General features: G+C 50.7%; 2 protein-coding genes across 3 annotated transcripts in view; one reads left to right on the top strand and one right to left on the bottom strand.

The window, feature by feature from the left end:
* The first annotated feature begins 1,298 nt into the window (after nt 1-1,298).
* BACE1 (beta-secretase 1) lies at nt 1,299-26,212 on the top strand. Its single transcript, XM_052652925.1, has 9 exons — nt 1,299-1,994; nt 16,318-16,406; nt 17,733-17,949; nt 18,411-18,548; nt 19,245-19,379; nt 20,309-20,410; nt 20,751-20,900; nt 21,161-21,332; nt 21,969-26,212. Exons 1-9 carry the CDS (start codon nt 1,734-1,736, stop codon nt 22,208-22,210), a joined length of 1,506 nt encoding a protein of 501 aa, XP_052508885.1. The 5' UTR covers nt 1,299-1,733; the 3' UTR covers nt 22,211-26,212.
* The window catches only part of RNF214 (ring finger protein 214), a 53,967-nt gene continuing 45,946 nt past the window's right edge, over nt 18,831-26,851 (bottom strand). For both annotated transcript variants that reach the window (XM_052652923.1, XM_052652924.1), the window contains exon 15: nt 18,831-26,851. In XM_052652923.1, coding sequence (XP_052508883.1) covers nt 26,786-26,851 — 66 coding nt within the window. In that variant the 3' untranslated portion in view covers nt 18,831-26,785.

The following is a 26,851-nucleotide window of genomic DNA, read 5'->3' as shown; positions in this document are numbered from 1 at the left end:
ATGGAGATGGTCTTGATCCCTGTCTCCTGTACAATATCATGAACCTCCATCCATAGTTCATCAGGCACCCTGTCTATCAGATCTAGTCCCTTAAATCTATTTCTCACTTCCACTGTATAATCATAAGGGATTTGATTTAGGTCATACCTGAATGGTCTAGTGCTCAGTGATGTCCAACTCTTTGTCACCCCATGGACTGTAGCCTGGCAGGCTCCTCCATCCATGGGATTTTCCAAGCAAGAATACTGGAGTGGATTGCCATTTCCTTCTCCAGGGGGTCTTCCCAGGTCTTGGTCACAGTGCAGGCAGACTCGTTACATCTGAGCCACCAGGGGGAATCACTTTAGCCTGTCACTGTTATGTTTTCCATGCTCTTCTATTATCTTGTTTTTAAGAAGCTTCTCTTTGGCTTTAATCAAGACTTCTGTAATTTGACAATAGTTTCACATTTGATAAATAATATGTTAATATAATCATATGACTTTGCTCCTTTAAGCTATTTTAGCTCTAAAGCTTTTTGTTTTAAGCTCTTACCAGTTAACATAAAGATACTTCTTGGAATGATAACACTTTAGAGCTGAGCATGGCCATAACCTTCAGCTCACTGATATCACAGAAATCAGTAGGGGCTTGAAGATTCACCTCAGTGAGGGTGGAAGTGAGGGCGGGTAGAGCACCAAAGACATAAAAAGATTCAGCTGAGAGAAGCCCCAGGTGGCTCTCACCTGCCTGCAGGTTGCAGGCTCCAGTGAAAGCAGACCACTCTCTTCATTTCCCCTTTGACCTTGCTCTTTCCTTTGGCTGCTAAGAATACCCTTCTAAACCCCGTAGTCTTGCTATCCAAATCTCTGCTCTTAGAAAATCCACCCATTCTTTAAGGTTCAAATTAAATATTACTTCCTCCCTCTGAGTCTTCCCAGGGACTCTCCCACCCCCAAACCCCTACTTCTTAAAGTCCCATCATTCTGTGTGTGGCACGTGCATTTAAAATTTCTCTCTGTGGCCCCAGGGCCTGGCAGAGTGCCTGGCATACAGCGGGTGCTCCAGAAATGCCCAGTGAAGGACTAACGGAATGAGAAAGGTCAGCCACCACTCTATCTCCACGGCCCTTCCCGCGCAGCCAGGGTTCTGCAGGGTGGACTCCGGCTCGGCAGAGGGCATCCCAGACCCCTCACCAGCCCCGGAAGCCAAGCTGCCTGCCGTGGGAGGACTACACTTCCCAGCAATCCCAGGGAAAAGCGAAAACCCTTTGGCTTTGACAGCCACCACCACAAGTCTTTCCGCCTCCCCGGGCTGCCTGGGAGCTGGGAGCTGGGATTATGGTGGCCTGAGCAGCAAACGCAGCCGCAGGAGCCTGGAGCCCCTGACCCTTCCCCTGCCGCCGCCCCACCAGGAAGACCAGGAAAGCAGCCTCAGATCTGCCATGCCTGCCCCGCCCAGCCCCCCGGGGGGCCTGAGACGGCCTCTCCCGGACCGCCGCTGAGGCTGGACCACCAGCCAGATGTAGCCGGGCTCCGGAGCCGTCTCCTCCCCTTCTGTCTCTGAGGATCTCTCCTGTCTGATCCCCACCTCCTGGCCCAGGGGCCGGCTGAGGGGCCTGCAGGCTCTGGAGCCCTGATGCCTTCCTGCTCACTCTCCTGAGAAGCCACCTCTAGCACCCAGAGTTGGGGGCAGGCCCCAGGGACGGACGTGGGCCAAAGTGAGCCCAGAGTGCCCCAAGGCCAGGGCCCACCATGGCCCAAGCACTGTCCTGGCTCCTTCTGTGGATGGGCTCCGGGGTGCTCCCTGCCCACGGCTCCCAGCCCGGCATCCGGCTGCCCTTGCGAAGTGGGCTGGGGGGTGCCCCCCTGGGGCTGCGGCTGCCCCGGGAGACCGACGAGGAGTCTGAGGAGCCCGGCCGGAGGGGCAGCTTTGTGGAGATGGTGGACAACCTGAGGGGCAAGTCCGGGCAGGGCTACTACGTGGAGATGACCGTGGGCAGCCCCCCACAGACGGTAAGGTTGCTGGGCCAGCACTGCCCTCCCTCCTCATGAGCCGAGGAAGAGAGGCTGGGGGTGTAGCATGCAGGGGGCTCCTGCTAAAATGGGGGCTGCAAGGTGCGGGCTGGAGGGATCCTCTCCCAAACATATCCTCTGGGATCATAGTGGCAGCAGTCAGCCCCAAAGCCCCGCTTCCCACTTCCCTTCCCCTCACAGGCTTTGACTGTCCTCCCCTCACTCCTAGTCTTATACACACACCCCTCAGGAAGGATCTGAGGGCAAGAAAAACACGTGGATGGGGGCGGCCTGATCTGGTGAAGAGTCCAAACCACAGGGGCTGTGAACAGGTGTCAGCCCACACCATGCCTGAGTCTCCCCACCCCTTTGCTCTGGGTCTTGGTCCCCCAGTCTCAGCATCTAGGGTTCTGACCAAGAGATCCTGGCATGAGTTGGATCAGCCCTTTTCTCCCTCTGTCTGGGCGGCCGCAGGGCAGTGAAGCGAGGTTTCTTGTGACCTCCACTCTAGCCAGAAGCAGTGAGCTGAGTGTTGCCTTCCCCAGTCCCTCCTTCCTCTCCACCCCTTTGCAGCCTGCACTTCAGCCCCTCCCCCACCTGATGCCTCCCTGAGCACTGGCCAGAGGGAACTGAACTGAGCCTGGGGAAAGGACAGATCATAAATTGCATACAGCGAAGGAGCCAGAACCCCCTTCTAAGGATGAGACTCTTTCCATGAGCTGATAGGTGCTTGGGGGTGGCAGCAATGGAGAAAACACTGCCTGCCAGATCCCCATGCCCTGTGCTTCCTGACAGTCCTCCAAGGTACCTCCTAGGTGGCCATGGAGGGTGCAACCTTTGCGCCTCTGCCTGGGTAGGAGTTGGCCACAAGCAGCCCTCCCTGGGGTTGCTGTGGCTGACCTCTGTAAGCATTTGCCTCCTCAGTGGGGAGTCCTGGGCACGGGTAGCAGGATGGCTGAGTATGTGCTGGTGAGTGTCACCTTGAATCTGAGCCACCCCCCTCCCCCGGATCTGTGTCTGGGAGGCTTGTCCTTGTGAGGGTCGGTGAAGGTGGGAGTGTGTCTATGGGCAGAGGGAACCGCTACACTTCCTGGACTTCTCAACAGCACTTACACCAATCTGGGGGAGAACACAGCCCCCCCTTTCCAATTACCTGATGGAAGCAACACTTCCAAGGTCCATGCCACCCAGGCCTATCTCCCACCCCCCACCCCCCAGCGGATCCAAGGCTCTGGGCTCCCCCACTTACCCCTCCTCTTGCCTGTGCACTATAAACAGACTTGAGTCAGTAGAAGGACACAGTCTGAATCCAGGCCTCTAGCAGCCTGAGCCAACAGGAGGCCAGGTGTTGTGAGGGAGCAGGAAGCTGTGGGACCTGGTTTCTCTTCCCGTTTCTGCTACTGATGTGCTGTGCAAATTGTGCATAGATCCTGTGACATGGACACAGGACAGGCTGTGGGACCAACAAGAGCTTCGGGGTCAGACAGACCCGGAATGCCAGCTCCACAACCCACAGCCTTTCCTTTTCCCAGCTGTGTGGCCTTGGGAAAATTACATAACCTCTCTGAGGCTCTTGCTGTGTCTTTAAAATGGGTGATATGAGATCTCCTTTGCAAGGTGATAGTGAGGATTAACAGAGACTTTGTCGGTGAAAGCATCTAAAACAATGCACCTAGACATATACTTGACCTCCAGTAGATGTGAAATCACTTTCTTCTAACTTGCCTGGCCACTTCTGCCTCTTCTGTGTTCTACAAGAAAGCATAAAAACTTGAGTGTTCTGAGCCTCCACATTTTACATGTAGAACGTGTAAATGGGGGGCCTATTAACCATACTTCCTTGGACCCTTGAGATAAAGTGTACACATTGACAGAGAGCAATTTCCCAATAAATGTCAGCTCCCTCCCCCTCCTTCCCAGGAGACTGGGAAAGTGGGCCTAAAGTTCAGCACCAGCCCAAGGAGCCCGCGGCAGATGGGGCAACTCTGGGGGTGGTCTTACAGCTCCCAGGCCAACACCGGCCAGTCTGCACGCTCTTGGGTGACTTCAGTTCTCCCCCCAGCAGTCTGGGAGAAGGATGCCTTTTTCCTGACCCTGGGGTCTGGAAGCACCAAATGAGAATGTGACAGGCACAGTGCCCTGAACAAGTAACTGTGAAACTTGGGGTGCACTTTCTGTGTGCCAGGCAACTAATTGCTGGGTTTGGGAGACTGAGACACAAAGAGACAGGAAATGTATTTTCTGCCTCAAAGAGCTTTAGTGTGGAAGTGAAAATTTAAGTCCCTGGAGGAGGAAATGGCAACCCACTCCAGTATTCTTGCCTGGAGAATCCCATGGATGGCAAAGCCTGCTGAGCTATGGTCCATAGCGTCACGAAAGAATCAGACATGACTGAAGCGACTTCGCACCATGCATCCATACCTAGGTCAGAATCGCAAGCTGACTCTCAGGTTTGAAAATTACTGATCTGTAATACAGTGGAGTGGATGCTGTAGGTGTTATTTGCTTTAAAAAAAAAATTTTTTTTCCATCTATACTCTTCTGAGGGAGGGGTTCTTTTCTTCACTTTATTTATTTACTTTGGCCAAATCATATGGCATGTGGGATGTTAGTTCCCCAACCAGGGATTGAACCCATGACCGCTGCAGTGGAAGTATGGAGTCCTAACCACTGAACCACCAGGGAAGTCCCTATAGATGTCCCGGAGGAGGTAAAAATCAGGCAAAGTCTCACAGAGATGTGCTGTGAGCATTTGTGAGCATGGTCTTGAAGGATGGATAGGAGGGGCGAGACTATTTCAGTGAAGAAAGGTCCCCCAAAACTGTGTGCTTCCCTTGTGTATCCACTCCTTCCCACCATCTCCCCCGAGACCAAGTGAGGACACAGTGAATGAGAGAATGAGTTATGTGTGTCTGGGTTTATGCGTGTTTGTTCAGGAGACAGTGAGAAACCCACGCCGGACTTTGGTCTGCCAAAGTGAGGGGAAAATTGAATTTGTGCAGCAGAATGACAAAAGAAGCAATCTTTTAGAAAGAAACATTTGAATTTTAGAAAGAATGGGACTGAGGGATGCAGGTAGCAGGAGGCTGTATCACAAAGGTCCAAATGTGGAGGGCTGTGACAAGGATGGCGTGAGGCTGTAAGCAAGGGAAATGAGAAGGAGACCGGGCTGCAAGGACGGTGTGAAGCAGTTAGACCAGACTTGGTAACACTGGTGTGAGGGTGAGGAAGAAGGTGTCAAAGATGATTTCAAGATTCCCATCTGGGATGAATTAGAAAATGACAAGACCGTTTGTGAGAAAGCTGGCAGCCGGGGATGGTTTAGGAGTGCGGATATACGAATATATCTTTGTATTTATGGTTACAGTTTATAAAAGTTTTAAAATAAACTCTATATAGATTATTTTGTTCTTTCCAGTGATTCCTGCATTATATAAAGAGGTCTTAACCATTTTAAGATTCTAGCGAAGAAATGGGGACTGAAAAATAACTAGCCAGTTGGCTGGTCAGTAAACTGGACCCTGTCTCACCCTTGACTTCCCTCTCAGCCTTGCGTGTGTTCTGTGCCAAATCACTTCAGTCGTGGCCCACTCTTTGCAGCCCTATGGACTGTAGCCCGCCAGGCTCCTCTGTCCATGGGGTTCTCCAGGCAAGAATACTGGACTGGGTTGTCATGCCCTCCTCCAGGGGGTCTTCCCAACCAAGGGATCAAATCCGCGTCTCTTATGTCTCTTGCATTGGCAGATGGATTCTTTACCATTAGTCCTACGTGGGAAAGCCCTACTCAGCCTTACTAGAGAGTTTATTAGAGATCCTGCTTCCATTTTCTCATCTCCCTTACTGTATTCATCAGCATATGTCACTGTGTTTGTGACATATAAATTTCATAAAACACCAAGCTCTTGAGGACAATGTCCTTTTTAATTGATTATTTTTCTGCAGGATTTCATTTCTCCTTAGCTAATATCTATGATAGCATCATACTCAGAAAAGGCACCTAAAAAGTGTTCAGCAAATGAATAAATAAAGTGTAAGACTTCTAAGTAGAACTGTGGATGAGCCATTGTAAGTGCAGGGCTGGAGCTCTTCGAGAAAGCATTTTCATTCTCTTCGCTTCAATGAAAGAATGTCATCTCATTGGAAAGGTATGCATATCACCATCCAAACACAGGCTCATAATTTAACTGTTAGGATTGAAGTCTGGTGGTGGTCAATTTTCAGTTTCACAAATATTTGTTGAACACTTACCACGTACAAAAGAAAAGGATATGTCGGTCTTAGTCCTTGGAGCACTCATCATTTGGTGTAAGACCCAGATACGTAAGCGCCTAAATATCACGTAAGACCAAGTACACTTGGTACAATGAGAAGTTAGTTCTCTGGTGGTCCAGTGGTTAAAACTCCACACTTCCACTGCAGGGGGTGTGGGTTTGCTCCCTGGTTGGGAATTCTGCATGCTGCAAGGTACGGCCAAAAAAAAAAAAACCAGAAGAACAGTGAGTCTTAGAAGTATACAGAAAGCAGCGGCTACTTCTGACAGTGTTAGGAAAGGCTTGCTAGAAAAGGTAGCATTTGAATATGGCCTAGAAAAATGAGAAAGCTTTGCTATTTGGAGAGTGGTTGGGGAGAAAAACTTCAAAAAGAGAGCCATGAGCTATGCTAAGAAGCTGGAAGTTGTGATAAGGATGCTGTGAGGCTGACTGGGGGTTGGGCTTCATTCTGGAGGCAGCAGAGAGATGGTCTAGTGAATTTTGGTTCCAGGAAAACATTTCCAGGCTGGAGAATAACTTGGATGGTCTAGAATTCAAGAAGAGGATCTCAGTTAGGACACATGGGTCTGAAAGAAGATGTGAAGGAGAAGTCTTCAGAGAGATGGCATCACCTGTCAGGTCAACCGGATGTTCCTTGCCCCTGGCAGGGGAGAGGGAAGAGAAGTCCACTTCCTTTGAACTTCTCTGACTGTGTTTGTGTCAGGGTACACAACAAAAGGAACAAGCTTTCAAAGCACAATGTGCTTCCCAGATGGTTTAGTGGTAAACAATCTGTTTGTAATGCAGGAAATGCAGGAGACAGGTTGGATCCCTGGGTCAGGAAGATCCCCTTGAGGAGAAAGTGGCAACCCACTCCAGTATGCTTGCCTGGAAAATCCCATGAACAGAGGAGCCTGGCAGACTATAGCCCATGAAGTTGTAAAAGATTCAGACATGACTGAGCAATTGAGCACGTTTAAAGCACAGTACAGTTTACCAAAATTCCATGTTTATTATTATGCTTTCATTACACAGGCAAGGTATTAGCATGTCCCTCTTGGGGAGGAGAAAACTGAGGCTCAAAGAGATTAAGTGGTTTGCTCCAAGTTATTCAGTTATGGAAGAACAGAGCTGGATTCAAATCCTGATCTTTGGATTCCAACTCCACATACTTGGCTCTTTCCAGCCCTCTATAGTCTGGGACATGTTGGTTGACTTTGAGATGCCAGTGGACAATTCTTGTGGATGCAACCAGCTGAGAGTGAAAGTGAAAGTGTTAGTCACCCAGTCGTGTCTGACTCTTTGTGACCCCATGGACTGTAGCCCACCAGTCTCCTCTGTCCATAGGATTCTCCAGGCAAGAATACTGGAGTGGGTTGCCATTCCCTTCTCCAGGGGATTTTTCCGACCTAGGGATTGAACCCAGGTCTCCTGCATTGCAGGCAGATTCTTTACTATCTGAGCCATCGGGGAAGCCCTCAGCTGAGAACGGGGATCTGGAAACCAGGAGAGAAGTTGGGACTGGACAGGAAGATTTGAGGATCACCTGCAGAGAGGTAGCTATGGAAGTCAAATTAGCAAACAGACATTCTTTGAGGGAATGGAGAGAGAAGAGAGAAATGATTAGGGAAGAATAGGGGGTACAGAGATCAAGAGAGCGAAGAAAAGTAATCAGAAAAATAGAAAACTACAAGTGGGACTTCCCTAATGGTCCAGTGACTAAGACTCTGTGCTGCCAATGCAGGGGGCCCATGTTTGATCACTGGTCAGGGAACTAGGTCCCACATGCTGCAATGAAGACTGAAGATCCTGAGTATTGCAAAGACCAGCATGGCCAAGTAAATGAATATTTTTAAAAAGAAAGAAAGAAAACTATGAAGATTCAGGATCTCAAAACCCATGAAGGGACTTCCCTGGTGGTCCAGTGGCTAAGACTCCATGCTCCCAATGCAGGGGGCCAGGGTTCGATCCCTGGTGAAGGAACTAGGTCCCACATGCTGCAACTAAGACCAAGGGCAGACAAATAAATATTAAAAAAAAACAAAACAAAACCAAACCATGAAGACACGAAGTGGTTTTCCTGACCCCTCCCTAGAATGATTTTCAAACTGTGATTTGTGGGATTCTGTAACAGGACCTCAAGGGTGAGGGAGAGGTTAGGAGACAGGTAAGCAGGCAGACCCTGTACCTTCCACCTTTCCACTCACCAGGCATGCCCCCCGTCCCACCTGCCTCCAAGTCTCCCAGGCCTCTCAGCATAGGTCAGTTTTGTTTTTCAATAGTGGAATTCCAGGTTTGGTTGATTGACTGGCAGATTGAGTTAAAAGGTTGAAAATTAAATTAATTAAGATTAATTAAAAGGTTGAAAACTTTTGAACTCAAAGAACCACCCTCTAAGTTAGACAACCCTGAAACCCAACAACCCCAGACAGTGTTGGCCTCAGCACTGGGAGGCGACCTCCAGATTGGGGTTTGGGCTTCAACTGTACATAAGCCTCTGCCAGCATTCTCAGGCTGTCCTTTCACACCTGTCTCCTCCTTCACCTCCCCAGGTCTGGAAGGAAAGAGTTCAGAGCTGGGAGTGGGAGGCATTGAGAAAGACTGTGTCCTCTTACTAAGGTAGGCAGTCAGGAGCCCTTCTTGGGTATCTCTGGTAAAGAACTAAGCAGAAAACTGTGGTTAAAAATCCAGGAAGAGAAACATCCCTCAGGAAAGCTTCCTCCCTGACATCTAACTTCTCTGTCTGCTGGGAGCCACCTGGCTTGGGGACCTGGGCAGCAGGGAGTTCTAGAAACAGACCACTTTCCTGGTCCTAGAGTTCCCTGGGCTTCTCCTGGCGGGAGGGGCCCAGTGGCTACCCTGCCTGCTGACCACTGTTACCCCACCAAGTACAGGCTGGACTTCTTGGTCGGCCTCTCGGGATTGGGGAACACTACCAATTGTTCGACTCCAGCACCTGTGGAGTTTTCACCAGATAGCCCAAGGCCTGAACCCTGGTGTCTCCTTATGGCTCGAGCAAACAGACCCATGTTGGAACATAACTGGGCACCATGGGGGAAAGCAGGTATATGCCAGAGATCAGCTTCATTTTCACCTGATAGACTCCGAGATGATTACAGCACCTGTAAGCTGCGGATGGGATGAGGCTAGACAACGGGAAGAACACACCATCTGACAATAAGCAGGCAGCAGTGGCTGTGATACCCTCAGAGTAGGATTTCCTAAGTGGGTTTCGTGGAGACTGAAGGTGCTAAAAAGACACTTTGAGGCAAGGAGGGGATGGAGTGACAGGAAGTAAAATCTCTCTTCCAACCACAGCATTTCTGCTTTTTTCTCTTTGATAGACTGGAATACTGCATGAGATTGGAAAAAGCTTCTGTTGCTTAAAAAAAAAATTTGAAAACCATTGTCTTAGATCTGTTGTTTCAGAATAGTAGGCATATATGTTTTTTGACCATTTACATTTATCATCGCATTTGAATAGGTAGCACTGATAAATATTAGTTGAGCTGGGTTTGAGCCTGGGGGAAACGGAACAGCCTGTCTAAAGTGGGAAGTGTACCCTTAGGGTTTGGGGTGACCCGGCCTCCTTGCGATTCCTTTAAAAACAAGACCAAGGAGTCTGCTTGCTCCCAGGTATCGATTGCCAGCTTCAGCCTGGAGAGCGAAGTGGAAGAAGAGGATGTCTGGGACAGGAGTCCATTTCTATCCGGTCAGCTGACTTGGTCAAGGTGGGAGGCGCCTGGATGGGACAGAATTGCCAGACTCAGTTAGAGGCAGGAGCTGTGTGCTGCGCTGGCCCTCTGCCATGCCCAGCTGCTGACTTGCTCCTTGTGTCCTTCCTTGCCCCTCTCTCTCAGCCTTGGGCAAACTTAGGTCTGGGGATATCCACTTAGGGAAGCAGACGAAGCTGACTCAGAAGCCTCTGGGACCAGCAAGTCCTGAAGTCACTCCAATTGCTCTAAGAACCTGGGCAGCTACTCTGTCAATTTCATGGGTATGGTGGGCATCCACTGTTATCATCACCATACACAGTATCTGACTGGAAATCATCCCTGAAAGGACCCTAGGGAGAACTAATAGCAAGAATCTATAGTCCCAGAAACCTGCACCAAATGAGGCAATTATGATTAAATTACAGTTTAAGAAAAATCGTTACAGAGCACCTACTAAGGGCTAGGTAAGAACTAGATAATGAGCTCAGAAACGTGCTCCCTGCCCTTGTGGAGCTCGCCATGTGTGGGACAGACAGCCATCGGATAAATGGTTTCAAGTTGGATGCGGGGGTAGACGGAGCAGCATGTGTTCTTGAGGACCTGTGAGAGTCCAGGCTGGGCTGGGGCGTCAGGGCAAGACCGCTGGGGAAAAGAACGTTTAAATGGTGACTTGGAAGTTGAGCAGAAGTTTGACAAAACAGGGAGAGAACATTTCAGGCAAAGGGAAGGGACTGTGCGCAGGTGACAGATGGTTGTGCTCCCGTGAAACTTGAGAAGCATGATGAGAGAGGGGGAAGAGAAAAGGGACAGCATTTGGAGTTGACCTGTGGGTGGTTAGGCGCCCCCGAAGTCAAGGGTCTCAGGATTTAATTCAGGAAGTTTTGTTATCAGTTATCTGATGCAGCGTAACAAAGTAAAACAAGAGTCATCGTCTCTCAGGATTCTGTGGGTTGGTTGTGGTTCTCCAGCAGGGCTTACCTGGGCTCCTCACGTGGCTGGTGGGTCAGCTGGGGGCCAGATGAAGCTGGGCCGGCTGGACCTCCTCCTCCATGAAGTCTTTCAACCTCAAGGAGGCAAGACAGAGCCTCCTCACGTACAGTCTCAGGGCCACACCCCAGGAGGCCAGTGCCCTCCCCACCCAGTGTGCACACACTTAAACCTCTGCTTTCCTCCTTTGTTGATGTCCTATTGGTCAAATCAAATAATGTGGCCAAGTCCGGCATCAAAGTTACGGGGGATCACACATGGGCAGGGACACAGCAGGTAGGATTCACTAGTGAAACAATCTGCCTTTCCTTTCCAAATGAGAGAGACAGGAATGTAAAGGAGATGAAAGAGCAGACTCTCACGGATGGGCAGAACCAAACGACCCAAGCTTTGTGGCTTGTGTGTGCACTCAGTCGCTTCAGTCATGTCTGACTGTGCAACCCCAGGGACTGTAGCCCGCCAGACTCCTCTGTCCATGGGGTTCTCCAGACACGATTCTCCACAGAATACCAGAGTGGATTGCCATGCCCTCCTATAGGGGAACTTCCTGTTGCAGGGATCGAACCCACGTCCCCTCTGTCTCCTGCATTGGCAGTGGGCTCTTTACCACTAGAGCCACCTGGGAAGGCTTGTGTGTAACAGGGGTCAAATCCTTACTTACCCTCGATCTCAGTTTTCTCCTCTGTGAAATGGAAGAAAGGCTCCTACATCTCAACCAAGAGGCTTGTGATACAAGAATATAAGGGCTCTTCCCCATAAACTCTGAGGCCGACACAGAAGGAAACAGACTTTCCTTTAGCAGAAAGAATCAGAGTTACAGCCCCCGCCCAGAGGTATGCAAAAGTGGTAAGACCCTAGCGAAGGCTGCCAAGGAAAGTTGTGTTTGTTTGGCCAGAACAATAACTCTTAATAACTGGAGAACTCTCAGAATGAGAACAAGCTCCCATGTCTCCAGGCAAGTAGACAGATGACTCCTGAAGGTTCTTTTCATCCAGAAGAATGGAAGCAACTCCCATCTGTTAGTGAGAGCAGGGGCCAAGACAGGTGGGATTTGGGGGACAAGGAGTTTACCTTGATCTCACCAGCTCCATGCCTGTCTCATCATCCAAGATCACTGCTGCAAACCCCTCTAGGGGAGCCTTGCCAGTAGAGCAGAATGGGCAGGTGCATTGGTCCCTGAAGGTCTTGTTAGCACTTCCCTGTGAAGCTACCTGCCCTCAAAGGCCCCCAGGGGCATGCTTGTTTGTTAAGTGATTGGCACTGACCTAGTCCTGACCCCAAGCTGCGGCCCTCTGGGCATCTCAAGGCCAGAGCTACAGAGACTTCTGAGTTGACCTGGCCCCAAGGGACGGGGAAGATGTAAGATGATTCAAGGACTCCAGGCTGCCGGTCAGACCAGTAGGCCTGGTGAGAGGAAGGCAGGTCTGAGCTAGAGCCACACATATAATCTAAAAACACCCACAGTTTGGGGGCCACTGAGAGATCCCTCCCTCACCCTGAAAATAGGGTAGGTTAGCTCTTTCCCTTTTTTCCTCTAACCATTCATTAATTCAAGGAATACTTATATGAGAATTTCCCTGGTGGTTCAGTGGCTGACTCAAATGCAGGGGGCCTGGGTTTGATCCCTGGTCAGGGAACTAGATCCCGCATGCCACAACTAAGACCCAGCACAGCCAATAAATAAATAAGATATGCTTATTGCTAGGCACTGTGATATGCACTGGGGACACAATGGAGATTAAAAAAAAAATTAGATACAAGGAAAGGTGAGATTCAGTGGCAAGTCCTATGGAAGCATCTTAATAAGAAAATATGACCTGGTCTTTCTCCTTGAGGAAGTCCCTTCTGAGCTCAGACTGAAGGATGATGAGTAGACAGAACTGCAAGTGGAAAGGAGGATGGTCCATGAAGAGTGAATGACCCACGCAACAGTCTTTGAGGAGGGGACCATGGCAGATTGGAGGACCTGAAATGAGGCCACTGTGGCTGGTGGGAAGTATGGGAAAAGCTAGGCTGACTACAAGGAGGCAGGGTTGGACCATGAAGGGCTCTATAGGAAACATTAAAGCTTTAAATCTTTATCATAATAGCAAAAGGAAAACCATTGACATGGGAGGGTAACTTGCTCACATCTACACTCTGGAAAGAACATTAGCCACAGTACAGAAACAAGTTGGCGAGATCAAGGGTAGACGTACCAGGACCAGTTGAGAAGCTATTGTGATATTCTAGGATGAGATGAGAGCTCTGCCAGGGGTAGCAAAAGAGTTGGCAAGAAGTGAATACTTTCAGAGGCCTTTAAGCTTAACTGGACAGGACTCGTTGATGCCTTGGATAGAGATGTGAAGAGGAAGGTGTTAGGATGTCTCTGAAGCTGCTCACTTATGGAACAGACGGATGGTGACTAACAGAGGAAACTTTGGAGAAAAGACAGATGGGCAGGACCAGGTAAGGTCAGCCCTGGCCATCTCGAAGTTCAGGTGTCTTTGAGGCAGTTCAACAAAGAGTAAAAACCTGGAGCTTTAAGTTCAGGAGTCACAGGGATACAGGTGGTGATTGCAGCCGTTGCCATGGATGAGATGTCCTGCGGACAGAGCAGAGTGGGAGAGGAAGCGGACCAAAGCCCAGGCCTTGACGTGAGCCTGCAGAGTAGACAGAAGATCCATCAGAAGCGGGAAGAAAGTATGCGACAGGGACGAGTGTTTCAAGGAGGGAGGGGGCCTTCCCTGGTGGTCCAGTGGCTAAGACTCCAAGCTCCCAGTGCAGGGGGCCCAGCTTCCATCCCCAGTTGGGGAACTAGCTCCCATATGCCTCAACCAAGACTGGTATGGTCAAATAAAAAATAACTATTACAGAGGGAGGGGTCAGCAGCATTGAATGTTCTAGAGAAGTCAAGTGAGATGACAATTGATTTGAAAACAGTCTTTTGTATTTGCTGATGTGAAGTTCTTGGTAACCGTAGTAAGGGCTGTGCTAGAGTGGAGGAAGGGAAAGAGGCAAGACTCAGTTTGAGGATGGGTTGTGGAATGAGTAGGAGGTGGAGAAATGAAGACAGCTTGTCCGATAACTTTGGTTGTGAAGGGAGAGGAGAGAGAGGGTAACTGGAGGCGGGTGTGAGAGTAAAGATTTTTTTTTAATGAAGGGACAAGCATTTATAAATGCCAATAGGAAGAACTGCAGATTTGGGGGTGGGGGTAGGGTGGCGTGAGAGTTGAATCCTCCAGAGCTAGGAGGAGGGTCCACTGAGAGGCAGGACACAGCACAGCAAGGACAGATGGAATGATAGTCGTGGGGGATGGGGGGGTCCATCTGGATGCCCCTATTTGGTGAAATAAGAGGGGAGGGCGTTAGCTAAGATCTGGCTGCATGTAAACCCTCCCCTTTCAGGCTGCCCAGGGGACTCATGATAGAGATGTGGGAAGGACAGAACCAAATTCACCTCTCAGAAGCAGGATCACAGTGCAAAGGGCAAACTGACAGGACATTTGCTTGGGAGGAAATGGCAACTGTTTATTTTGGTTTCCCCCTTTTTTGTGGAGGGTGCAGAGGGGGAGGCGGGGAGAGCAGTGGGAGCCTGAATTCCTGGTGTGGGGGGTTGTTAGAGGGAGGGGGAGGGAGTGGAGGGAGTCTTGCCTCCCTGGGCAGAGTGGGGAGACCTTCCTCAGGTGAGGAGAAAGGCTAGGACTGGAAGGGCACCAGGAGAGACGGGGCCCTCCAGGCTGGGAAGGGAAGGACCTGCAGAGAGGGCTCTTCCCCCTGCAGGAGAGAGATTTGGAGTGGGGAGGCCTGAAGCCCCCAGATAAGGCTGCCATTCCAGGGTCAAGGGTGGTTGGTTTCCCTCAGGGCCGGCCAGGTGCCCGTACTCCACCCCAACCCCCCACCCAACCACAGGCACCAGCTTGTGGAGACCCTCTTTCTTTGGGGTCCAGTGGTAACAGGGATCCCTGTAAACCTGAGGCCAGCCCCCAGGATAGAGACCAGAGTCCTGGCAGGTGGGGGACGGCGTCCTGAGGAGTGGGTGGGTGAAGCAGCCTTTTTAATCATTAACCTGGTTGATTGAAATCTGAACTGCTGTGCCTCCCGCTGTATTGATTCTCTCTGAAAGCGCAGCATCTGGGGCTGGTGGCTGCTAAGAGACCAGGGAGAGGGACAGAGGGGAGAGGTAGGTGCTGGGCTGGGGGGATGAGAAGAAAGGGGAGCCAGGCCAGGAGCTGGGGCTGGGAAAGGGGAGGAGGGCTGGGTCTGAGGGCTGGGTAAGTGGGCGCTGGGGGAGGTGTAGTCAGCGGGGCCCCAGAGGACCATTGAGAGCAGGAAGAAGCCAAAGAACCAGATGGTGGGGGAAACACAGTGACCTGCCCAGGGTGACAAGGTCAGAGCCTGCACCACAGCCGAGGTCAGCTGACTTCACGGCACTGAGGAGAAGCGATACAGAAATGGAGGGCCCCAAGGTCGGGGGAGGAGCTGAGGCGAACGGCACAGTAAGCCGCCAAGAGAGGATTCCCTTGACAGATCACTGTGCTCCTGAGGACCAGGGCATTTCCTTTTTGCCTGTGAGGATGGAGGAGGCATCAAAAAATGGCTGACCGCCTGAGGAGGGGTCAGGCCATCTCGGGAGGAAGAAGGATGAGGCGGAAGAGACGAAGACGGAGCTGCACAGCGAGGAACAGCAGGACGACAGCTGTCTGTCTTCGCTGAGCCAACACCGGGCCTGAGAGGTGGCTTTTCCCAGGGCCGCACACGGGACTCCTGGCTCCCCAGTACCTCTGACGGTGGGATTCCTACGTCTGGGTCCCCTCTGAGACAGAGGGGAGCACTTCGTGAGGAGCTCTATTCTGGCAGGCAGGGTCAGAAACATGTCTCCCTGTGCCATCCTGGTGCCCACAGCGCCCCTGGCCAGTGCCAGCTCCGAGAACAGCTGGTCTCTGAGCCGGGAGGGGGATGAGCCAGGCTGCCTGCCGGTGACGTGCCCCCTAGAACCAGAGATGAGGGGAAAGGGCGAGCTCTGCAGACAGGCTGGGCCAGAACCCAGGGTGAGGAAGGGCATCTGATGGCAGAAACGGGAACGGAAACATACATGCGCCAGTGACGTGGCTCTGATGACACAGAAAACGTTCCAGTCCTGCAGAGAAGACAGAAGCAGACACAAGGCTTCTGAGGCTATGAGGAGGCTGTCACAGGACGCCACCCTGTGTCTGTGGTCCCGGTACTAACAGGGGCCAGTCTGTCCAGTCCTGCATCTGGGAGCTTCACCCTGGACACTCCAAAGGGAGACCACGTGGCCAGGGCGGGCGGGGGGTGCAGGACAGAGCAACGGAGGGAGTGAGTCCAGGCCTTGTGTCCTAACATCTTTCTCTCCCTTTTCTCTGGCAGCTCAACATCCTGGTGGACACAGGCAGCAGTAACTTCGCAGTAGGGGCTGCCCCCCACCCTTTCCTGCACCGCTACTACCAGAGGCAGCTGTGAGTACCAGGGAGAGCAAGGGGGAGGGCCCTTTCCCAAAGACCCAGGGCCAAGGAGGGTCTGGGAGGGAGGAGCTGCAGGGAGAAGGACCAGCTCCCCAGACAGTGACCCAGTGACAGGAGGGAGAGGGGGAGTAGAAAAGCTGGGTGGAATGGTAAGTTAAGGGGCGGCCAGGACACATTCCAGTTCTGAAACAGGGCAACTTCCTGGGGGAGGGAAGAAGGGAGAGCAGCCCCAAAACTCACAGTACAATCTCGGGGCCCCCTGTCTCTCCACCTTAACTGCGGGGTGTGGGGGCTCCATCCCACAGACTAAAGTGGCTCTCGTTTTCCGACACCCATCTAAGTCGAGGCTGAGCACGCTGCAGTGACAGCTTCCTTTGCTGTGTCCTCACCTGACACAGTGCAAGGAAGCGAAGGACAAGCCTTCCACAATCCCACTGCCTGACCTGGTCATCAGGGACTGAAAGCTAAATGCTTCCCTGTGCATCCCCGGAGTTGCAGCTGGACTTGACTAATGGGTGGGAGGGACAGTAGAAGTGGGCTTTTAAGGTATGAGGGGCAGTGAGGGGTGATCTGGGAGCCCCTTTAACAGAAGAGCAGGAAGTGGTGTATCTGCGTGTGAAAACATATGAGAGGAGACTGACAGCCCCTCCCCTTTAACTTTCCAACCTCAAGAAAGCAGTCAGGGAAGGGGGCGTGGTCAGGATGAGTGAAAGAACATTCATTCCAGATCTGTGTCCCCTTGCTGCCCCATGACTTACACACAAGCCCTGGTCAGAGTGATCCCACACAGGCGGGGGGACTCAGGGTGATGAGCAAGTTTCCTCCAAGGGCTGTGCCTTGCCTACCCACACTGCTGAGGTGCCTGTGCAAACCCTGTCCTTGGACGAACTTGCTGAAGAGATTCCACACTCACCCCGCCTGGTACTTTCTCTACCACTCAGATGGTACCACCAGGTCCCAAGGCAGCAAGAGTCAATGGCTCCTTTTCTTTAGGAGCAAGATAAGATTGGGGGTGAGAGGTGGGAGATGCTCGCTAGCTGTCCCTTCCGCAGCAGCAGGCACAATACACAAAGCCTAGGCTTGTTCTTGCAGGGCCTGAGCTCCAGATCTAAGAATATGAGCTGTGGACACAGGAGAGCGAGCCCCAAGCAAGGTCACTTGACATTCTGTTCTGAGTGAATCATCTACGGATGCTCTGTGGAGCAGCCTGACAGCAGCGTGCAGATACCTGTGATGAGATTAGGCACCAGGGAGTAGGTAGGATGCCGGATCCCTACTGGTTGTGGTTATGCACCCACAGATCTCTGCCTCCTTGCACAGGTCCAGCACGTACCGGGACCTCCGGAAGGGCGTGTATGTGCCCTACACCCAGGGCAAGTGGGAGGGGGAGCTGGGTACCGACCTGGTGAGCATCCCCCACGGCCCCAACGTCACTGTGCGTGCCAACATTGCTGCCATCACGGAATCAGACAAGTTCTTCATCAATGGCTCCAACTGGGAAGGCATCCTGGGGCTAGCCTATGCAGAGATCGCTCGGGTGAGAGGAACAAGGCACTGTGTCTGCACGCTGCACAGGGACAGAGTTGGAGGAGAGGAGGGGTGGGAGGGGACTGAGGAAGGGAGGGAAACAAATCCGTTTAAAGAGCTGCTTGACAGGGGACAGGGTGGCAGTCTGAACTTGATCCCTACAGAGGGCTGAACTATGCTGACAGATAGAGGAACAGGCTGTTTTTTCTATTGACTCTCGGATCTTTAGAATAAGAGAGGCCCCCATAACTCTGAGACAGGTTAAGCAGATGGGAATCAACGGTACTGTAGATCTTTTCTGTTTGCACTGCCAGTGTGCCTTGCTGTCCCTCTCACCACCAAATCTCAGTACCTTAAGATGGTCTTTTCCCAGGAACACCCTCCCAAGTTTTGCTTTGGCCCCCTGCCCCGCTCCTCTTTCCACCGGGGCCCTCTGAGCCAGGACTCACTCCTTGTCTCTCTCTGCCACAGCCTGATGACTCCCTGGAGCCGTTCTTTGACTCCCTGGTGAAGCAGACCCACGTGCCCAATCTCTTCTCACTGCAGCTCTGTGGTGCTGGCTTCCCCCTCAACCAGTCGGAAGCGCTGGCCTCAGTTGGAGGGAGCATGGTGAGTAGGTCCTAGGAGAGGGGAGCCCCCTTGCTTCCCGCCCTCTGAGGCCCCACCACAGCCTTGGGCTCCACTACTAAGAATCAAGAGAAACCTCTGTATAGTCCCCACCTCCACTTTTCTTCTTCCACCCTTGTCTTCTCTGCATCCTTCCAGAAAGGATTTGAGGCTCCTATGGTAAACTCGGAAAGGAGGAGAGAGGATTAGGAAAACTTCAAAGGAAGTAATAATAAGGCCTCTCAAATCAAGACGATTCAGTCTGATGATCAGAAGGCAGAGATGTAAGGAGTTTAAAAGTCCATTTATTAATTAATTAGGACAATGGTGAATGGTTCTCTATCTCCAACAAGCAGAGAAAATAAAACTTGTAATAGAAGCAAGTTATCATTCACTCCACATTTATTGTGCCAGTTTAGGTTTAAATAACTTTATATCAAGGGTTGTGTGATTCTGAAACAAGTAATTAAAAATCCTGGAAAGCCTCCTCCCCTGAATACATCCTTGACACACTGAAGAGAGTATCGATCGCTTTAGGACGGGGTCTGATTAGATGCAGGAAAATGAGAAAGCGGATGTGCAGAGGGATTTGCCCTGCTGCCCCCTCAACCCCGAAATGGCTGCTCCTACTGCTGGCACTCTGGGTGACTTGCTGTCCTTCTGTGTCGGCTCATGGGTACTGCCTTTTTTTTCCCCTAGATCATTGGGGGTATCGACCACTCGCTGTACACGGGCAGCCTCTGGTATACGCCCATCAGGCGGGAGTGGTATTATGAGGTGATCATTGTACGGGTGGAGATCAATGGACAGGATCTGAAAATGGACTGCAAGGAGGTAACAAAACCCAGGGGGAAGCAGGGAGAGGTAAGGGGGAGCAACAGAGCATGAGGCCAGACCCTGAGTTATGAGGCTGGGAGGATAAGGCAGAGGGGCAGGACCTGCAGGAGGGTTGGGGGCTGAGCGTGGGACTGCCAGGAACTTAAAGGTCACAGCGGGATCAGAGATTTAATGTGGGACCAGGGCCCACATGGGTTAACGTCTGGTAAGGAAGAAGCACGTCTTGCTCTGTGACCCTGGGCGAGTGGTCCGAGAGGCACAGTGCCACGATGCTATGGAAGGCTCTGGCTTCAGAGTCAGAGCCTTGGTTTCTAGCTCTGGTCTAGCTACGTGCCCTCAGGCAAGTCACTATTCTGTGTTTCAATTTCCTTATCTGCAAAATGGAAGTAAAACCAGCTTTTCCAAAGACTGTGGTGAAAACAGAGAAAATGAATAAAGTGTTTATCCCAGTGCTTGACACATGGCAGGACCCAGCAGCTGAACTATCTGGGCATTCCTGACCTAGATTCTTAATGTACATTAAGTTAGAACAGATACAGATGTATTATGAAAAGTTAAAAGTATTATACAAGACGTTTTTATTTTCAAGATTTGGAGAATGTCTACCCACCTAAGAAAACACGAGTTAACGTTTACTGACTGCTTCCTATATGCCGGGCACAATTCTCAGCACTTCAAATATATTAATTTATTTAATGCTTATAGTAACTCTTTGAGGTAGGTACTTTTATTATCCTCATGTTACAGATGAGGAAACTGAGGCACAGATGTTCAGTAACTTGCCCAAAGAGATCCACCAAAGAAGTGGCAAAGCCAGGATGCCAACCCAGGAAGGACCCCAAGTAGTCAGACTCACCCCTCCAATTTTGGCCAATGCCTGGCATCAAAAAGGCTTTTGATATGCTAACCTCTTTTCTCCCTCTCAGTACAACTATGACAAGAGCATCGTTGACAGTGGCACCACCAACCTTCGATTACCCAAGAAAGTGTTCGAAGCTGCTGTCAAATCCATCAAAGCAGCCTCCTCGGTCAGTGGGAGTAAGGACAGGGATACAAAAGATAACGGAAGTGTCACGGAAAGTCACGAGGGCCACAGTCCTCCACAAGAGCCAAGATGCCTACCCTCAGACCCCTCTACTTAGATCACTTAAAAGTGGTTCTCTTCCATGGGCCTCAGTCTGTTCGCACACAGTCTCCCTGGTCAGTTTTAGCCTTCACTCTTGCTCTCTTCCTCTAATCCCTGGGTTTTGGCTTAGCTTCCCTCGGTTTAGGTACTTCACGGAAAAGCACATCTAGGGCCCAGTAAGTGTGATCTGAAAATGGGAGGGGCGAGGTGGTCTCACTGTTATCCCTTTCTTGCCAACACAGACGGAGAAGTTCCCAGACGGATTCTGGCTAGGGGAGCAGCTGGTGTGCTGGCAAGCAGGCACCACCCCGTGGAACATTTTCCCAGTCATTTCACTCTACCTAATGGGCGAGGTCACCAACCAGTCCTTCCGCATCACCATCCTTCCACAGGTATGTCCCTAGCCATGATCAGCGGGGTCCCAGGACGAGAACAAAGTATACCAAGAGATAGTCAGCAGGCCTGGCTTCCTGGAACTCGGAAGACAAAACAGATGAGGGCCCAGTGGTAAAGGGCTCTGGGGGAAACCAGACCCATGGAGCTCAGGGGCGGCCAAGGCAAACGCAGCCTAAGGGTATCGACACCAAGAAGGCAGAGCTGGTGTGGGAGAGAGGAAAACACGAACTCTCACCCTGTGACTGCTCATCCTCAGCAATACCTGCGGCCCGTGGAAGATGTGGCCACCTCCCAAGACGACTGTTACAAGTTCGCCATTTCACAGTCGTCCACCGGCACTGTCATGGGAGCGGTCATCATGGAGGGCTTCTACGTTGTCTTTGATCGGGCCCGGAAACGAATCGGCTTTGCTGTCAGTGCTTGCCATGGTGAGAGCACCAGGGATGGGGGTGTGGGGTCAGTCTGTTCTCCCTGTCCAGCGGTGAGGGCACCAGGCCCCTATCCGTCTGGGAGGGAAGTACCTCAAGCCAGAGGCCACACATTGTGTAAAAGCTAGTGTCTGTGCTTGTGCTTTTCTTGTGGTCACTTGGCGTGGTGACCCCTGCCTGGACTGGCAACCTCTGTTGGAGACTCGGAGCAGTAACATTTGCTCCGGCACCCCGGAAAGCTCTAGATCCACAGGCAGTAGGTTGGGCCAGCGGCGACCCTGTCAGCTGCCGTAAGCCAGAGCTGAACATGACTAGCAGGGGCTTGCCACTGAGTTTCAGCAGGAGCAGGTGAGTTTACTAAGTATATGTGGGGCTGGCTTTTTGGTCAGCTTAGAATGACTGGATTTTAGGTATCATTCCTACTGGACAGGGAGACAGGAAAAGGTTGCTGCCCTCAATGACCTGGCGGGGAGAGCCGTGCCTCCACTAGCAGTGGCTGTCTGTCCTGCTCCTAAGCATCACCCGGAAGGGAGATTCTACAGCCTCCTCAAGGGCTGGTTTCAAGGCCTGTCCCAGGAAGCTCGTTCTGCTGTGTAATCCTAGCTGCTTTGTGACTCACATATGCCCTTTCCCCAGTGCATGATGAGTTCAGGACGGCAGCGGTGGAGGGCCCTTTCGTCACGCCCGACATGGAAGACTGTGGCTACAACATCCCACAGACGGACGAGTCGACCCTCATGACCATAGCCTACGTCATGGCTGCCATCTGCGCGCTCTTCATGCTGCCCCTCTGCCTGATGGTGTGCCAGTGGCGCTGCCTCCGCTGCCTACGCCACCAGCACGACGACTTTGCTGACGACATCTCCCTGCTCAAGTGAGGAGGCATGCGGGCAGGAGAGAGAGACACTCCCGAACCGCAGCTGGTGGTTCACCCTGGCCACGAGGAGGAGACACGGATGGCACCTGTGGCCAGGGCACCTCAAGAGCCTCGCCCACCCACCAATGCCTCTGTCTTGACAGAGAAGAAGGAAAAGCTGGCAAGGTGGGTTGCAGGGACTGCACCTGTAGGAACCAGGACAGGGAAGAAAGAAGTACTCTGACAGCGGGAATACTCTTGGTCACCTCAGACTTGAGTTGGGAAATCCTGCTGCTTGAAACTTCAGCCCTGAACCTTTGACCACCATCCCTTTACAGAGTCTCCAACCCAAAGTATTCTCCTTTTCTTACTTCTGGAAGTAAGGTGACCTCCCCCTGCCCCGCCCAACAGGTGTCTCTGCAGTACCCTGGCAGAGCAAGGGCCAATCTCGCTTCCCTGCTGGCCAGTCAGCGGGAACGGATGGATGCACAGGTTGCTATTTGCTTTAGAGATAGGGACTGTATAGACAAACCTAACCTTGGTGCAAAGACTGCCTCTTGAATTAAAAAAAATTAAAAAACAATTTGTACAAATAATTTGTACAAATGGGGGTGGCTGGACGAGGAGACAGAGAGGGAGTGCAAAGACAGGGAACAGCTGGGATCAGCGCTAGGCAAGGTTAGAAAGCGGATGCTCGCCAGGCCCAGTTTTAGACAGCATCTCCAAGACAGAGCCCATCTTCTAGGATGGGTGTTGCTTCCCAGCGTCTTTTCTGTGGTTGCAGCTGGACCAAAAGTGCGATGGGAAAAAGGGCTTCTCTAGCCAAAAAAGCTCTTTTTAGCTCTCTTAAAGGAAAAGTGCCCACTAAAAGGTTCCATCTGACAAATGAGTTTCTACCTTATTAATTCCTTGTCCCTACCTGAACCCTCTAGTCTACATGTGATAGGCAGCACTGAAACATCCTCAACCCCAGGAGCCCCAGATGCCCTATGGGAAATCAACCAGAAGAGAGCAAATACAATAGGCTGCACTTTGTCTTCCTGGCTGCCTGTTCACCCCACCTCCACCCAAGCCCCATTCCTCCAGAGCTTCGCAGCTGAGGTGCTAAGAGCAGATAGGAGTCCTCCCCTCGCTAATCCTTGAAAGCAGAATCCTGGAGATTCATTCTACAGGTACAGAGTTGATGCTCTATACCCCTGCCTGGATTTCTTTCTGTTCAGCTGTAAGTGGCAGTAAGATCTTGACATAATCAGAGCAGCTTCATTGCCTTCTCACCCTCTCAAGGTCGCCCTCATTTATTTGGCTAAGGCATCCCACAGTGGCACTAGTATTATGCCAAGAGTGTCAGGAACACAGGGCTTTTTGGCTCCAGCAGCATCACCTTCAGGAACTAGGCTGCGTGGAGAAAGGATGGCAGCCCCCAGGCTTTCTGATTCCTTTCACCACAAGAGTCCCTTGAAGGATGCCATCCTTGGCCCCATCCTGCTCTTTACACCCCACTCCTCATACGACTTGGGCACCCAGGCTGGTTCTTGGGCCAGGCAGTGGGGACCAAGTTCATTTCCTCCCTATCAGTTCTAAGCCAGTCGACTAGACCAGTGTTAGTGGGAAGAGCTGCATTCTCTGACTGTTCCACTGGATCCTATTCCTATCTGGTCAACACACTGCTTCCAGGTATGGGACCTGCAGAGAGTGGAAATACCTGCAGAAGAGGCAGAGGGAAACACAAGGAGGGCCTCGGGAGATCCTGGCCTCAGTCAGCTGCCCATAAGCCATAAACCAATAAAACAAGAATACTGAGTCACAGTTTTTTATCCGAGTCCTCTTCATTCCCACTGCACTTGATGCTGCTCTGGCTGGCTGGGAACACCCCATGACCACAGAGACTGACAGCAAGATCGGAGACTGTCCACTTCTGGTTCCGAACTTACTGTGTAAATAAACTTCCAGAATTGCTTCTATGAAATGAAAAGGCCACGTTCTGCTTTATAATTCTTGACCCATGCTGGGGAAAACTGGCTTTCCCCAGCTCTTTCCAGGGCATAAAACTCAACCCCTTCATTAGTAAGACTCATTGTCTGACTTTTTTCTTTAAAAGAGAAAACTTGTACTTATTTTTCTTTTCATGGTTTCTTCCTTTCTTACCCTGAAACCATGAATTCTGAAGTGTAAAAAAAATCCTGACCACAGCTTCTTGCTTGTAAAAATATGTATTATATATTTCTATTTTTAAATCTACACCAGAAAAATGACTGTGCCATCTCCACTCACTGCATCAGGGGCCTTCCCCATGGGTCTGCATGGCTTGTACCAGTGCAGGCCAGGGGACAGAGGGAAAAGGGAGAACAGTGGCCAAAACCTAAGTGTTGCTTTTGGATGGATCCTGAACAAGAAAGCAGAGAGCGATGATGAGGCCCGGCCCCCACGCACAACCTCTGCCACACTGTCCCCCTGTGGCAGCCGGCTTTCCAGGGGCTTTCATTAGGAAGCAGTTAAGCCCCCATCCCCTTCTTCTTTCTCTTTACGGCTCTGGCATTAAGAATTTGTGGGAAAGAAACAGAATATTCTTTATACCTATTTCTAATTTCTAAATTTTCATGGGATATTGAAAAATACAGCAAAAGGCCCGAAGGCTGCTGCCAAGTTGAGGGGAGATAAAATCTGAAGATTACAGGATAAAAAATGAATCCCTCCCCCAAGTGAAAAAAACGAACTGGTCTTCCACATTGCCACCTTCCCTGTTCATGACAGCTGCCAAACGGGAGACATTAATATGTCATTAACCAAAGAAAGTGGGTCATCTGACCTCTACAGTGGGGAGTGTTCAGGCCATTTCAATCACCCTATGAGATGCCAAGGAGATCCCGGGAAATCCAGCTCCTTATACTGATGCCAGTCAGTAAACCTGGGCAAGTGAGACAAGAGAGGAGAAAAAGTCTGTTCATGACCTGACAGGCCAGGGTGAAAGACAAAGTAGGAAGCATCACATAAACACAGAGGAGAGAATTATTTGCTCTGACAGGAAAAGTCTCTGCTACCCTCATAAGTACTGCCAGTGCCAGTAAGCATTTCCAGGTCCAAGAATGGGAAAAATTCAGCTGTTGGTAATATAATAATATCCTTTCTCTGGAGCTAATTTTTTATTAATGCTTAATTTTTACTTGGGCTTTCCTGGTAGCTCAGCTGGTAAAGAATCCGCCTGCAATGTGTGAGACCCTGATTCAATTCCTGGGTTGGGAAGATCCCCTGGAGAAGGGATAGGCTACCCACTCCAGTATTCTTGGGCTTCCCTGGTGGCTCAGCTGGTAAAGAATCTGCCTGAAGTCATTTCCTTTAAGAGTAAAGATAAAAGGATAGGAAAAAATTCAAAGCTCTAATAGAAACTCAACTTTCCCAAGTATAAACCTAGGAACTGGAAGTGCTCAGTAAGAAGAGGTGGAAAAATGACTCAGTTCCAACTAGCTATCCACAGAACAAATGACTTATAAACTTGAAATCTAATCTCCCTTCTTCATATTACTTTGGTCTCCATTTTCTCCCTAACAGGAAACATGTCCCCCTAGCTTTCTGGCTTCAAAAATTCAAACCTATATCCCATGATCATTCTGAAAGTAATTTTGCACAGACATCTCCTCACCCCAGTGCCTGCCTGGAACTCACTCAAGGTCACCAAACAACTTGGTTGTGAACCAACCGCCTTAACCTTCAGGGGGAAGAGGGAATAGCTAGACCAGGAAACCACAAGTGAAGGGGAAGAGGTGAGGACTTCACAAGCTTGGTCTGTGAGAGCTTGATCAGAAGCCAAGGCAGTGGTGGAAACGGAGGGCGTGGCCCAGAACAGACCTGTGGGCTGTGCTAGTTTCTGAAGGGATGACTACCCAGGAAGCAGGGTGGACAGAAGTCTGTGGGAGGCATGGGGGCAATGGGACCTGGTTACACTGTTATTCTTGGACTGTGAATTTTGCTGATGTAAAACAGACTATTCTGTGAACCTAATGTCATGTACAAATAATGAGTGTTAACACAGTAAAACATTCAAAATGAAAAGTCAAACTGTCAGGGTTACATCTTGTTTTCCTCAATCAGTCTCATTTTCTCCATTTGGAGGAGAGGGGCTGAACAGCACTGAGGCTTCCGGAGGCTTTCAGTGAGCAAGGCATCTGGCTGAACAGCAGGTGAGCACCAGGGTTCAAATCTGCATACATGAGCCTTAAGAAAATGGACTAGAGGCTGAGCCAAACCAAAGCAGGGTGACCGTAAAGCAAGAGTAGCTTCCTAGCTGGTTTTTTACATGTATCTGAAAACAGCCCTAGGCAGGAATACCGTAATTTCAAGGCCAAATGAAACATCACCTTACCTATAATCTGCTTCCCCCAGAGGACCTGCAAGGTGAGGGGGACAGACCATTTCTGCATAATATACATACTTTCATTTACGAACATTTGAATACAGACTTTCTATACACACATTACCTATATAATAAAAATGTACATGGCATGAGTATATGTCACTGTATAAATATAGAGTTTTAGAAATCTGGAACCCGCGCATCCTGTTCACATCAGTTTCTCCTCTTCATCCTCCCCAGTCAGGTCCGTCATTTAAGAGTTGGACAAAAGGGACAAGTGTCATTTGTGTTGGTCTGGGCCCAGAATTTGATACA

This window comes from Budorcas taxicolor, chromosome 15, assembly GCF_023091745.1.
Source record: "Budorcas taxicolor isolate Tak-1 chromosome 15, Takin1.1, whole genome shotgun sequence".
Taxonomy (NCBI): Eukaryota; Metazoa; Chordata; class Mammalia; order Artiodactyla; family Bovidae; genus Budorcas; species Budorcas taxicolor.
The sequence above is the reverse complement of the archived record's forward strand: the minus strand, read 5'-3'. Positions and strand labels throughout refer to the sequence as shown.